This window comes from Miscanthus floridulus, chromosome 8 (assembly GCF_019320115.1).
Source record: "Miscanthus floridulus cultivar M001 chromosome 8, ASM1932011v1, whole genome shotgun sequence".
Taxonomy (NCBI): Eukaryota; Viridiplantae; Streptophyta; class Magnoliopsida; order Poales; family Poaceae; genus Miscanthus; species Miscanthus floridulus.
Genome location: NC_089587.1, coordinates 171,807,732 through 171,821,722, shown reverse-complemented (window position 1 = coordinate 171,821,722; position 13,991 = coordinate 171,807,732). Strand labels below are relative to the sequence as shown.

Genomic DNA, 13,991 nt, shown 5'->3' with positions numbered 1-13,991 from the left:
GGTCGATGTGTGCCAGATGATCCATTGCTGGGGTAAACCCATGAGGGATTGGATCAACTAACACCCGATGCACAACCACGTCTAAACATTGCAGCTGGCTCTTCATAGCCGATCTCACATAGTCCTCCCACTGATCCGCACAACCAATTGAGATCATTCGCCTGAAGATGTTCGGAGGACAACCTAGGTGCAGTACACCATTAACTGCAATGTCATCATCTCCAAAGCAATGCAGCTCCTCCTGAGCCCTTGCAACCATCTCACTAAATGAAGGCCTATCATTGAATAGCACATGCATGCTTTGCATGTCAAGAAACTCAACATATCCATAGCGATCGCTTTCAACCGTGCCTCCATGATATATGGTCACTAGGTTGTCCATCTATTTCAAAATCGTAACAAAACACATGTCCTTTAGTCCAAATTAGACGATAGATAGCACCTAACAAGTACTTTCTAACTACAAACTAAGTAATCAAGATAATAACTACGTATATATTTATAGTGTACTCACTAAATAGCTAGATCATATGTAGTTAACTATAAATATAACTACATATTTAAGTAGCTATCTAACTATATCTATTTACCAATGTATCTATGTTTCTATCTATCTACATATATATCTCACTAAATCAACTAACTAAGTCATCACAGTAACTAGTAAATAACAAACACCAACTAAATAGGTACATTGCATATTCATAATTTTTACCTTTCTGGGTCGGCGGACGACGGGCGTAGGTCAAGCTGAAGATCCGGGCACGCGGTGGCACGGCCGATGACAGAGGTGGCGTGCGGCGGCCGTGGGGTGCCCGACGCTCTGCGCGGCGAGTCTAGCTCGACGGGCGCGGGAGGCAGGCCGGCGGTTGGACGGCGGCAAGGCGGGGCGAGGCCGGCGGCGGAGGGGGGCAAGGCGGGGTGAGGCCGAGGCTGCCGGCGGAGACCAAGGTGCGGCTAAGGCGAGGACGGTGGTGGAGGGCGTGGCGGCGCCGCGCTGCAGCCAACCACGTGCAACGGCGTGAGGGCACGGCGGCGCCGTGCGGGCTTGGGCGAGGGAGCGGCGGCGGTGGCGCGGCGTGGCGAGGGCGTGGGCTCAGCCCCCGGAACAGCAGAGACGACGCGGCATGGTGAGGGCGCGGGCTCGGCCGCCGAAGCAGCAGCGGCGGCGTGGGGAGGGTCGGCTAGGGCGAGAGGGAGAAGAAGAAAGGTGGAGCGGCAGATATTTAGGGAGCTCGGCGCCAGAGTGACTGGCGCCGAGCTCGGCGCCAAGATCTACGGCGCCGAGCTCGGCGCCAGTAACTCTGGTGCCAAGCCCCCTGGCAGGCCAATGCTCCGTGCCCAGGATCTCGGCGCCAGTGATGGTGGCGCCGAGCTCGGCGCCAGTCACTCTGGCGCTGAGCCAAGGGTCCATTTACTAAATTCTTTCCGTCAGGGGTCTATTTATGAGAAACTTTCAAAAAAAGGGTCAAATAGTAAAAAATTCGGGCTGCGCGACGCCAGCGCTGTCGCCGCCAATCTGCAGGAGTTCATCGCATGCAATTCACACGCCTCATCAGGTAGCCGCTCGTGCGTGCTGCCCTGGACAATGTCTCGCCCGTCGCGGAACGCGCGCAGGGCTTTTCGTCGAACACCTGAGGAGCTGTGTGTGTGTTGCGACGAGCCTTTGACCACGCGCTAGCTAACCTGTGCGGCCTGTTTTGCTTGCAATATGCACACAGAGGGCGGCGGGCGACGGCGGATCGTTTGCGTCACGTCGGGCGGGACGACGGTGCCGCTGGAGCAGCGATGCGTGCGCTACATCGACAACTTCAGCTCCGGCCACCACGGCGCTGTGTCCACCGAGTAAATTTGCTTTTGCCCTCGCCTCACCTCTTCATCAGTTGCTCTTCGTGCTCTCGTGCGCCATGACGATGACTGGCTGGCTTTCCCGTATTCTGTTTCAACACATACTCCTACCAGACGCTCCGTTGAACCACGATCATAACTTTCCCTTTCGACAAAACATCTATTTCCACTTAGAGATCGTAAAGTGCGCTACTACTCATTATGAGCTTGTCCCGTAAGCGTGTCGTGCGTGTACTACATTGCGCCTATGACCCACACCCACTTGAGAGAGCGTGTTTCAAATTGTGTGATTTCAAGCTCCATTTGGGATTGTAATTATCTTTGAAACACCGGATATGAAAAACAAAGATAAATACACAATCACAGAGGAAGCAATTTCAAGCCCCAATTTCCAAGCAAAACAGCAGACCAGTACAAAACCTTTTCAATAGATTCTCGGAACCATCTTTCTGCGGACGGCGATTAACCCTAGGCAGCACATCTCTTGGAGCCCGTGCCGTCGCCGCTGGCCTGCAGGCCAGCGCCCCCCCTCCCCTCCCTTCCCCTCCCTGCAACCTCAACGCTGCAACTCCCATCACCTCCATAGCCCTGGCCTGCCCTAGATGCGTCGTCGCCAGATCTAGCGCCACCGCCCCCCTCCCACCACCGGTCTCCAGCCCGACACCGACGGCTCCTAACTCCACCCCTCCCTTTCCTGCTCCCCCTGCGCCAACTTCTCCCTCCGCCACCTCAGCCCCTGCCTCCCCCGGTCGTGGCCCATAGACGCGTGTGGGACAAGGAGCCGTGACGCCACCGTCCGAGTCAGACGCCCGCTCCCTAGGGTCGTCGGAGCCTGATCTCGTCGCTGCCCCCTCCCTCGGCGTCCAAGGCGACCTGGTTCCGCCGCTGCTGGTTGAGGCGCCGTCAACGCCGCTGCCGTAGAGGGGCCATCCGGCCTAGCATCACCCGTCCAGCGAGGAGCCCAGATGCGGCGCCGCTGGTGGAACTGACGGCGGGTCTCGCAGGGATGCCGAACGGCCACCGCCTCTGTCCGCGGGGCCTGCGCCGTCCACGCCGGTCTCCCACCTATCCCCACTCGTGGAGCCCTTCTCCCCCAGCGGTGCCCTCGGATGCCCAAAGGCCATGCGCTGGTCCGAGGACTCCATCTCCTCCGACTCGGAACCCGACTTCTCCCCACCCATCGCTACCCAGGCCTCCTTCGCTGATGTTGTCCGCAGGAGCTCTCCCGCTCGAGAAACCCCTAGGGCGGCAAGGTCTAGTGCCCCATCGCCCACCCCGAGCGGTCGACGAGCAGCCAGCGGAGACAGCACGCGAGGTCGACGGCAGGCATCGTCAAGGCCATAGGCGACGCAGGCGCAGAAGGAGGCCGCATTGCACACCCACCGGGGGAGACCGCATCCCTGTTCACTGGCGGCTGGGACCTCGCGGCGAGGCCAACCAGGGACCTACGGAGCGCGTCCCTGCCTGCCAAAGATTGGGCGCGTGTGTTCCACCATGGAGGAGGCGCATCTCACCGCCTGACGTGGAAGGGTGGCGGGAGGTCCTGCATAGGCAGGCGGAACCGACGCCTGCTGAGCGCGCCGCCACCTTTAAGCCACCTCGTCGGAGGCGCATCACGGAAGCGTTGCGAGACAGGTGCCTAAAATGCTTGTCTTACTCTCACCGCATCGCCACGTGCTGCTTGCCTCTGCGATGCCTGCAATGTCGAGGGTTTCAACACATTGCCAGAGACTATAAGCGACTACGCTCGCTGGGCCACAACCGGGTTGGCCCTCGCGCTGGAGAACGCCATCGTTCCGGCCATGAGGCCATCCCAAACCGGCATCACTCCCGCAAGGGGTCCGGGCAGCGTACCCAAGGCGCCTGGGGACGTAGTCACGTCGAGGGCGGCAAGACGGAGGTGAGCACAGCGATGCTTGTCCAAGATGCTGAGCCAGCGAAACAGTCCGAAATAGCCGGCGAAACAGTCCGAAATCACCGACTATTGGCCCCTGCTCCATTTTGAACAAGATCCATCCTCTCCATTTGAGTTGATCGTGGGAAGACAACGATGGTCCTTGAGGCAGGGCTGCTTAGCGGTCATCGTGGCGCAACGGAGCATCATGGAACAAAGCCACCTATGTTCGTAGACTGCTGGGTACCACCCAGATTTGAGCAAGACCCAACCTCCCTTGGCGAGGCGATCGCTGGAGGGCAGCCGACCTCAGATCAGATGGTTCTGGAGGCAGGGCTGCTCAGCGGTCCCCGTGGCGCAACAACCCCTCTCTCCGGCGTCCCAGGCAACGGCGATGAGAGGCATGAGGTGACCAGTGATGCAGCGCCAACCACGGTAGGACAGGCTGATCATGCCGGCGCATCTGGTGACTAGGAGGGGACGGAGGTCCCACCGTCCTCACCATCAAAGGCACACACCACGGCTGTGCTTTCGGCCCAGTGCATGGATGTCGGACCGCAAGCTAAGGCGGCTGATGGCACGGCAACGGGCGTCGTTCAGGCAACCGACGAGCTGACCGCTGAGGGCACGCCCACACCGAGGGAGGCCGCCAAGCGACTGTCCAGGTTCATTGATGAGGTCCAGGTAATGAGACAGCCACCTCTCATCAGCTCCACGCCTAAGCAGAAGCCAGCACCAAAGCGGACTACTCTGTCCATTAGGAGCAGACAGATTGCTACTCAGCAGATGGACCACATCCCGGTGTCCAAACGTGGCGAAGTGCTGCTCATGAAGAAGATGGGGATCCTGGCACCTTCAACACCGATTTCCTCTGCAACTAAGCATTCGTACGATTCGTACTTCCAGGGCACCCTATCGGAAGCAAACGTCGAGGCGCTTGATGCGCTGTTCCCAGCATCCAGGACGATGGCTGGTGGAGCAGCGCGGTCTAGTACTTTAGCTAGATCGTAGTCTAGGTTGATCCCAATGGATCCCAAGGTTGTCATAGTCAAAATGTAGTCCCTTTGAGATAACCATCGGGCCGGGAACGGTCTCTATTGTATTTTAAACTTCTACCTTCTTAATACAATGACACGCAATGCTCTTGCGTATTCGAGAAAAAAAAACTTTTCAACACAATCACAGAGGAAGCAAGCCATGGTGTTACACCGTCAAGAAGCCACTATTTTAATGTAAATCAACTTAGCAAAGCCGCAAAGGATGTTTTGCTAGACTTCCCCTGAACATATGGGCCTCGTTTAGATTGCCTCAAAATTCCAAGTTTTTTCACTCTCTCTCTATCATATCAATTTTTGGACGCATGCATGGAGCATTAAATGTAGGTAAAAAAATAACTAATTGTACAGTTTGGTTGTAAATCACGAAACGAATCTTTTGAGCCTAGTTAGTCCATGATCGGACAAAGTTTGTCAAATACAAACGAAACGTGCTACAGTGTCCAGATTGCAAAAATTTGCAATCTAAACAAGGCCATGGTGTGCCATGTACCTTGTTAGACTTGATAGCTGTCTCATAAATGCACTGGAACTCTGGAAGTATATAGTCTCTGTCAGTACAAGTTTGATAAATAGTAAGTACTCATTTCCGTTTTTATTTGTGGTGATACAGGTATTTCTTAAAGGCTGACTATGCGGTCATTTTCGTCTATCGGGGGTAATCCGCAAAGCTATATAGCAGCTGCTTCCTTGCAAAACAATCCAACAACTTTTACTTTTCCTCTCCCAGTTTTGTCGACTGTTCAGTATACACATAATGCAAAGAGGATTATTCTTCACATAAAATACATTATGTTGTGCATGAATGCAGAGGGAGTTGCCAACCTTTCTCTAGGTTCCTGCCTGATGATTCGTTTCTCCAGTTCTTTGATGTCACAACAGATTTGAAAGTTCAAGGTTGGTAATTTACAGCTTCTAGCACAGATGAAAAGAAAGAATAAAATTACCTCCTTACTTTGTTAAAATAATCTCTTATATTTGTTTAATCAGTGGTCGAGTCCCAAGCAACGGTGGTAAAGAAAGCAATTGGGAATTATCGCAAGGTATGACATTTGAACCGGGTATTCGACTGTGGCATACAGATGTGCAGATGACCTTGACTGAGAGGTGAACTTCTCGCAGGCTATTGAAGGAGGCTCTCTGCTGAAACTCCCATTCACCACGATATTTGAATATCTTCAGGTCTTGCAAATTTGCTTTTATTAATTTGAGTCACATGGGAATAAGGTAACTTGAACAGCATCGCACGACACTTGATTACAGTTACTGAAGATGGTGGCTACATCTATGAGTTCTGTGGGTCTCCACGGGATGTTCTATGTCGCTGCAGCTGTGTCTGACTTTTATGTTCCATGGGATAGCATTGTACGATTTACAGTAGGCGATGTGTTGTCTGATTGAGTTAAACGTTTCATCCAGCATTGTTTATCATGATTTATGCAAACATGATTCATAGGGAATTTGATTATTGTGCAGGAAAAACATAAGATTCAGTCAGCCAGAGGCCCACTGGATATGCAGCCTGTTCGTTTCGTCGTAAACAATCGTGGATTATTTACTGCTGGCTGGTTTGGTGTGAGAGAAAAACATTATTCCAGCTTATAATCCACGATCGTATACGAGTAAGCGAACAGGCTGCTGAAGCTCAGTCAGGTTCCAAAAATGCTTTCAGTTCTGCGAAACCAATGGGCCCCCTTGGCCTTCTGTATATCCTTCAAGGTGAGTTTTAGATTGGTGATACCACGCCACCACGGCATGGGAGAGGAAATATCTCACGCCCAACACGCTATTAGGTTTCTACTCAATATTAACCCTTTATCCAACTCTTCTTTTAAATAAATGGCATGCAGCTGGAGACGGATTCAGATATTCTAGTTCAGAAAGCAGAAATGGCTCTGAACAAGTACAGGATGAACGTTGATGAGGATTCAGATATTCTAGTTCAGAAAGCAGAAATGGCTCTGAACAAGCAGAAGTGGCCAATCTGCTTGCAACGTACAAAGAGGAGGTCGTCATTCAGCCTGTTCGGGAGGCCGTAAACGATCATGGATTATTTACTGCTGGCTGATTCGGTGTGAGAGAAAAACACTGTTCCCGACTGAAAATTTACGATCATTTACGAGCAAGCGAACAGGCTGATTATCTCAAATGGCAAAAGCAATACCATTCGAAGGTGCAACAAAGATGAGGATCTGGAGGAGCATATTATCAAGCTCCTAGAGAAGAGCCACTCAAAGTATATTTACAGCAGCACAGAAGGGCGCAATAAGAATTCGACAAATTTGATAGGGCCTCTGACTGCGCTGCTTATGGCAAGAATGGAGTGAGGAGGACAAGCCATGGGTCGGCATGGAAGTTCCGTGCAACGCGACAGATGGATTACTTTTCATTGCCTCCACCGTCATATCCATCGGGCAGAAAGAAGGCGAAGTTCTGACACCATAGTTGGCTTGATGGAGAAGCACCAAAAAATTTGGCACCACATTTATATGATTTGGTGCAAAAAAGAAAAAACAAGACAGTGGCACAAGATCTATGGAACAACACATGGATCAAAACTTTACAAAACAAAATCATGACTGCAACTCAGGTGGAGGAGTTTCTCACTTTGGATCAGACTACAGGGAATACACCTCCACCTGGAGACCGAGGATACGACCACTGGGAAGTGGACAGCTGACGCCAAATACTCCGCCCGGTCGGCATACCAGGCGTAACCCGCCTTGTTTAGTCGGGTGAAATTTAGAAATTTGGTTACTGTATCACTTTCGGTTTTATTTGGCAATTAGTATTCAATCATGGACTAATTAGGCTCAAAACGTTCGTCTCGCGATTTCCAACCAAACTGTGCAATTAGTTTTTTTTCGTCTATATTTAATGCTCCATTCACGTATCGCAAGATTCGATGTGATGGCTACTGTAGCACTTTTTGGGAAAACTTTTTGGAATTAAACAATGCCTTAGTTTTTGGGGTCCTATAGAAGTCACAAAGCCAATCTTATTTGGCGTGCATACACAGAAAATAAATGCAAATTATTCGCCTGGATTCTCATCGAAAACAAAATTCTCACGGTAGACAACCTAGCGCTTCGGGGTTGGCCTCACCAGAGCTCTCGCACCTTATGCAATGGGCCGATGGAATCTGGGCAGCATCTCCGCCTACTCTGCCCCTATGCCCAAGCAGTCTGGAACCAAGTTGCTATCTGGGAGCATATTGTGCTTCCCCAGCAGGCCCACCCCTCAAATTTCGACAATATCAGAGATTGGTGGGAGCTAGCGGAGAAACACGTTAAAAAAAATCAGCGACGAGATTTCAATGGAATGACCATCTATATTATGTGGAATCTATAGAAAGAGCGCAATCGGAGAATTTTCGAAAACACGAGCCTAATAGACCAGCAGGTGGCGGAGAGAACAAAGGAATGCATGGAGCAATATAAACGGGCGGATCGGTCTACCACTTAGCTCTCATAGCTATCTTGTGTATGCCGGCGTATCCTTACATGGCAGTAGGGGGATTGTGTCATTGTGTGCTAGCTGTTTTTTATCTTAGGGGGTGTTTGGCATGGCTCAACCGTTTTGGAGGAGCCACAAATCCAAAATGGCTCCGGCTCCTCTGCTTTTCATTGAAAACGGCTTCTCCAGGAAAACGTTTGGTAGGCCGCTGGAGCCAGAGCCGGCGCCAGGGAAGAACCCTACTAAACAGGCCCTTAAACTATTTTCTTCTTAATTAAGAGGCAGAGCTACCATTTATGTTAAAAAAAAAAGAAGCCAACAAAAAAAAAACCTACCCACAAAGGCTAATCGATCATTGGGTACCACGTTACTGCGCTGCCGCTACTGTCGATTTTTCACAATCTTTTTTTATCTTCTTCAGTGTCACCACGACGTCCATCAGTGAAATCCTCCGGTCAGGTGAGTCACTTGAGCAAAGCAAACCCACCTCAAATATTTGCGAAAGAAGTTGATTCAGGACACAGATAGAAGACACATCTAGCAGTAACTTGCCGTCCAGAACATGAACAAGCTTCGCTGGAAATGCTTGATGGACCCACTGCCTGATGCTCAAATCTCCAACAAACATAGGATCTGTGGGTCGCTTCCCAGTGAATACTTCAAGGAGCATGATTCCGAAGCTAAACAAGTCGCTCTTGCGCGATGCCTTTCCATGTGATTCGTACTCTGATCATGAATTCAGAAACAAACTTTTAAGCACATTGATCAACCACAATTAATCAATGATTTATTCCAGTTAATGGGTTTACCAAAACTAATATAACAACAGTATACAGGTTATATCATTCAGTACCTGGTGCGATATACCCAAGTGTTCCAGGCATGCTTGCCGTGATCTTTGAACTGTAGTTGGCCCGACTCGTTACCACGAGCCTGCGCTCCCACAGGTCCCAGGTCCACCGAAGCTGACAACATATAAGGCCTTTGGGCCTTCTCAACCCAAAAGACTAGCCTGATAGGTGGGGGCTTCTTCCATCTTATATGTTGTGCTCCTCCACCATCGCTACACGATGTGGGACTAAACCCCAACAATCTCAATCTCCCCCTTAGTCACACATCGGGGTGCCCCCGCCATATGTGACGCTCGAGATAATTTTTTTATTGTCACACATCGGGGTGCCCCCGCCATATGTGACGCTCGAGATAATTTTTTTATCGGGTTTAGCTTGACGCTCGAGATTTTTTTTATCGGATTTAGCTTTTTCTGACCTCGGGTACCGGCTCTGTTACCAATTGTTGGAACCGGTGGTGACCACCGAGTTCACGATCTTGGAGCTGCTCATGGTGCAGATATCTTGGAGCTGGCTTGCAGTTGGTCCGACTCGTTACCACGAGCCTGCGCTCCCACAGGTCCCAGGTCCACCGAAGCTGACAACATATAAGGCCTTTGGGCCTTCTCAACCCAAAAGACTAGCCTGATAGGTGGGGGCTTCTTCCGTCATATGTGACGCTCGAGATAATTTTTTTATCGGGTTTAGCTTGACGCTCGAGATTTTTTTTATCGGGTTTAGCTTTTTTTGACCTCGGGTACCGGCTCTGTTACCAATTGTTGAAACCGGTGGTGACCACCGAGTTCACGTTCTCACAGGTCCCAGGTCCACTGGAGCTACAACATATAAGGTTTTGGGCCTTCCCAACCCAAAAGACTAGCCTGATAGGTGAGGGTTCTCCCGCCTTATATGTTGTGCTCCCCCACTATCGCTACACAATGTGGGACTAAACCCACACAGATACTCCATTGCTGTCGATACATCTAGCATGATATCCAGCCTCTTGAGGAACCCTAAATGACCTCTCCATTCAGAGTGCAGGAGCATGTCTAAACTGCCATTGGGCATGTACTGGAGCACCAAAGCTCTGAAGTCCATGTTGGAGCAGGTGTTCAGTACCTTTATCAAGTTCCGGTGCCGAGTCATGCGAAGTACACGGCATTCAGCATCGAAGCTTCTAATTGCCACTTCCAGGTTCATGTCAAGAACTTTTATCGCAACCATCGATCCAGTGCTCAGTTGGCCCTTGAAAACTTTTCCAAAGCTCCCACTACCCAATAGGTTATCGTTGCTAAAATTATCAGTGGCACGAACGAGCTCATGATAGGTGACTATAGTGTGATTCATGACATTGATGTCACCTGGAGTGTGACTTGAAGCCTCTGTCTTATTTTTACATTTTCTTCTGATCATTAGGAAAATGCAAATAAGAGTAGAGCCAGATGCAACAGCGATGGCTGCAAGGAGAAATTTTAGGAAGTGTCTACTATTTGAGTGAGACTTCTGAAGACATGGCAAAAATCCAAGACGTGGAGCACCACACAATGCAGAATTTCCGATCAAAGACTGCAATGTGATGTTTGAGAAGACTCCTCCATCTGGTATCTTGCCTTCTAGCCTATTGAAGGAGAGATTCAAGGTTGTCAAGTATGTGAAGTTTGCAAGGAATTTGGGAATGGTACCAGAGAGGTTGTTGGAGGAGAGGTCCAATGTTGCTAAGCTAGTAAGCTCTTGAAATGAGTAAGGTATTGAGTCGCCGAATGAGTTGTGTGATAGATTTAGGTAGGTGAGCATCCTAATTTGACCAAATGATTCTGGGATACTTCCAAGAAAAAAGTTAGAAGACAAGTCAATTGTATCAACTTGTTTTAGCCCACTAAGATCATTGGGTACTCCACCAGCAAAGGAGTTATGAGAAAGATTTAGCTGGATAAGTTTACCAAGCAGGAATAAGCTTCCGGGTATCATTGAGTCCAATTGATTAGGGACAAGATTATGCTTTCTAGTTCACTCAGATTGCCAATGCTATCTGGTATAGAGCCAAATAATTTGTTTCCTTGGAGATGCAATAACTGTAAGCTCCTGAGCATACCAATTTGTGTCGGGATGGGGCCTGAAATGTCATTGGTAGACACATCTAACCTTGAGAGACTTTGCATCATGGTGAGAGATTCTGGGATCGCCCCTGTGAGCAGGTTGCTAGGAAGGTGTAGCCGTTCAAGACTGCTTACATTTGAAAATGATGATGGCAGCCCACCTGTTAGCTTATTTTCACTTGCAGAAAATATAAGTAATTGTGCAGACAGGTTCCCAACTTGGTCAGGGAGATCCCCGGTGAAAGAATTAGAATCTAAGGCAATGATCGAAAGTTGTTGCCAATTCCAAAGGGAGGACAAGAAGTCAAGGTTTCCATCTAAGTTATTCCCTGATAGATCAAGCCAGTTCAGAGATGGGATATTGCCTAATGTTTCTGGCACTGAGCCAGACAATTGGTTCATTTGCAAATCTAGGAATGACAGTTCGGATAAATTCCCAAGAGAACTTGGAATTACACCTGTTAGCTGATTTTGCGTGAGATGTAGATATGAGAGATTTTGCATAAAGCCTATTTCCATAGGGATTTCACCAGTCAGGTTGCAGTAAGAGAAATCTAGTGAAATCAGGCTTGTGAGATTGCCAAGAACAGTCGGGATAGATCCAACAAGGTAATTTCCACCCATGTAAAGTTCAATGAGAAATGGCAGCTGAGCCAACCATGTTGGCACAGCATCTACAAAATAATTCGAGGGGATGGAGAGAGTTTCTAGGTATTGGCATGCTGCAAGCCCCACTGGAATCGGGCCTGCAATGTTATTCCCACCCAGGGAAAACGTGCGCAGCATCGGAAGGTTGAAGGTTGCATTGCGCGGAATTTGCCCTGTCAGATTGTTATGCGAGAGTACCAAGCCTTGCAGCCTCGACATATTATAGGTGGCTGAGGGTATCGTGCCAGAGAGGTGATTGCCACGCAGGTTCAAATACTCAAGCATGGGAAGGGAGGCCACACCATGTGGTATGGGACCTGACAGGCTGTTGTTTCCAAGGTTGATGAACCACAGCGAAGGAGTGTTATTGAACAGATGTGGCGGGTATCTGGCCACTCAACTCGTTCATATGCAGAGCTATCCTCAAAAGGCTTCCCAGATTCTGCAGCAACTGGAGCGGGATCTCGTCTGAGAGGTGGTTGTTACCTAGGTTAAGAAGCTCGAGCTTTGTGAGGTTTCCTATGGTGGGTGGAATGGCACCGGATAGGCGGTTTTCGCCGAGGAGGAGCCACCGTAGCCGGCGTAGCCTACCAAGATTGGCAGGAATGGGGCCGACGAGGCTGGTGTTTGTGAGGTCGAGAACGGAGAGGAAAGAAAGGTTACCGAGATGAGCCGTGAGCTCTCCTTTGAGGGGCACATCCGGCAACGATAGAGCCGTGACGCGCTGCCGGCGGTGGCTGCATGAGACGCCGGCCCAGCGACAGAAGGAGACGTTGCTTGTCCAGCTGTTGGCGAGGATGCCGAGAGGATCCGAGAGCTGGGCTCTGAAAGCCAGCAGTGCGTCGAGGTCGGTGGTGCTACAGTTGGTGGATGGTGATGGAGTCAGACTCGGATCAGGACTTGGAGAAGCGGGGGAGGATCCTGCTGCTGCAAGGGCTGTCAGCGACATGGCCAACAACACTGGCGTGAGCGTGACCATGATGGTTGCAGCGGCCATTGCTAATTTCATGAATGGCAATCTGGTCACTGAGCGTCCTTCTTTCTATAGTTTGGTAGCTATCTAACTATAGCAACTTGCCTGAAATTTCTGCAGGCCGGGTTTCATTTTCCAATATGCTATCGTTGACTGACCTTGACCCTAAACCTGTGTGCTGGCCAGCGGTTTGGGGCGCGTTTGGTTGCCTTCTCTTGGCTGCCTGCATCGCATCCGGCATGCAGGCTACCGGTGGCCAGGCTCTGGAGATACAGGTATCGGTGTTTGGCTGTTTGGGTGTACAGATACAAGATCCAGGAAGAAGAAGTTTGGTTGACAGGCAATCGGAATTATTTTTTTCAGCCCTTTTTTTGAAAAATATTTATAGGTTTGATTTTCGTTTATGGATCCTGGCGCCGAGGTTTTGGCAAGGTGTCGAATGTGGCGGTGACCTGGCGCCGATGTGGACAAGGCCTCGGCGCCATAGATCTTGACGCTGAGCTCGACGCCGTAGATCTTGGCGCCGAGCTGTTACCCTATAGATCTTGGCGTTTGAAATAAAATAAATATAATTGTTCTGAGGAACATGCAACAACGCTGTTGCAGTTCAGCTGTTTAGGACGCGCATGACTTAGCTCAAAGGCCTGGGTTCAAACCCCAGCGCTGAATCTTTTTTTACTATATTTTTATAAACAATAGAACAAGAAAAATTATTTCGAGAAACATGCTATATCTCAGTTGTAGTCTAGTTGGTTAGGATCCTTGGCTCTAACATGAGACCTATGTTCAAATGCAGCAGGCAAATTTTGTTTGCTGCATTTATTAATTATTATTTTTGCTTACTGTCGACGAAATATGGTCGGCAGTCTACCTAGAGGTATGCCTAAGGTAGTAGATTGTCGGTAGACAGATGCGCAAGCCACAAATAAGACGGTAACGCAAGACAGACACGAGATTTTATCCACGTTCGGCCGCCAAGAAGGCGTAATACCTACGTCCTGCGTCTGATTGTATTGTTGTATGTCAATGAGAGATGTTTTTTAGAGGGGTCCCCTACCCGCCTTATATAGTCCGGGGGGCAGGATTACAAATCTGGAAACTAATCCTATTTAGTTACAATTGTCATAGGTGACCGGATAAGGATTCCTATTCTAACCGACCAAGATCTTACTTGATCGTCAAATCTGTCTT

At 49.7% G+C, this 13,991-nt stretch overlaps 1 protein-coding gene and 1 pseudogene across 1 annotated transcript; one reads left to right on the top strand and one right to left on the bottom strand.

Annotated features, from left to right (window-relative positions):
- The first annotated feature begins 781 nt into the window (after positions 1 to 781).
- Positions 782 to 7,124, top strand: LOC136470181 (phosphopantothenate--cysteine ligase 1-like). Its single transcript, XM_066468113.1, has 13 exons — positions 782 to 857; positions 963 to 1,559; positions 1,722 to 1,845; positions 5,411 to 5,455; positions 5,609 to 5,694; positions 5,788 to 5,840; positions 5,920 to 5,979; positions 6,061 to 6,162; positions 6,274 to 6,321; positions 6,442 to 6,516; positions 6,648 to 6,715; positions 6,769 to 6,808; positions 6,921 to 7,124. The coding sequence occupies exons 1-13, from the start codon at positions 782 to 784 to the stop codon at positions 7,122 to 7,124; spliced, it is 1,578 nt and encodes a 525-aa protein (XP_066324210.1).
- Positions 7,125 to 8,620: 1,496 nt separating this feature from the next.
- On the bottom strand, positions 8,621 to 12,824 carry LOC136470180 (probable LRR receptor-like serine/threonine-protein kinase At3g47570; annotated as a pseudogene).
- Positions 12,825 to 13,991: the final 1,167 nt, after the last annotated feature.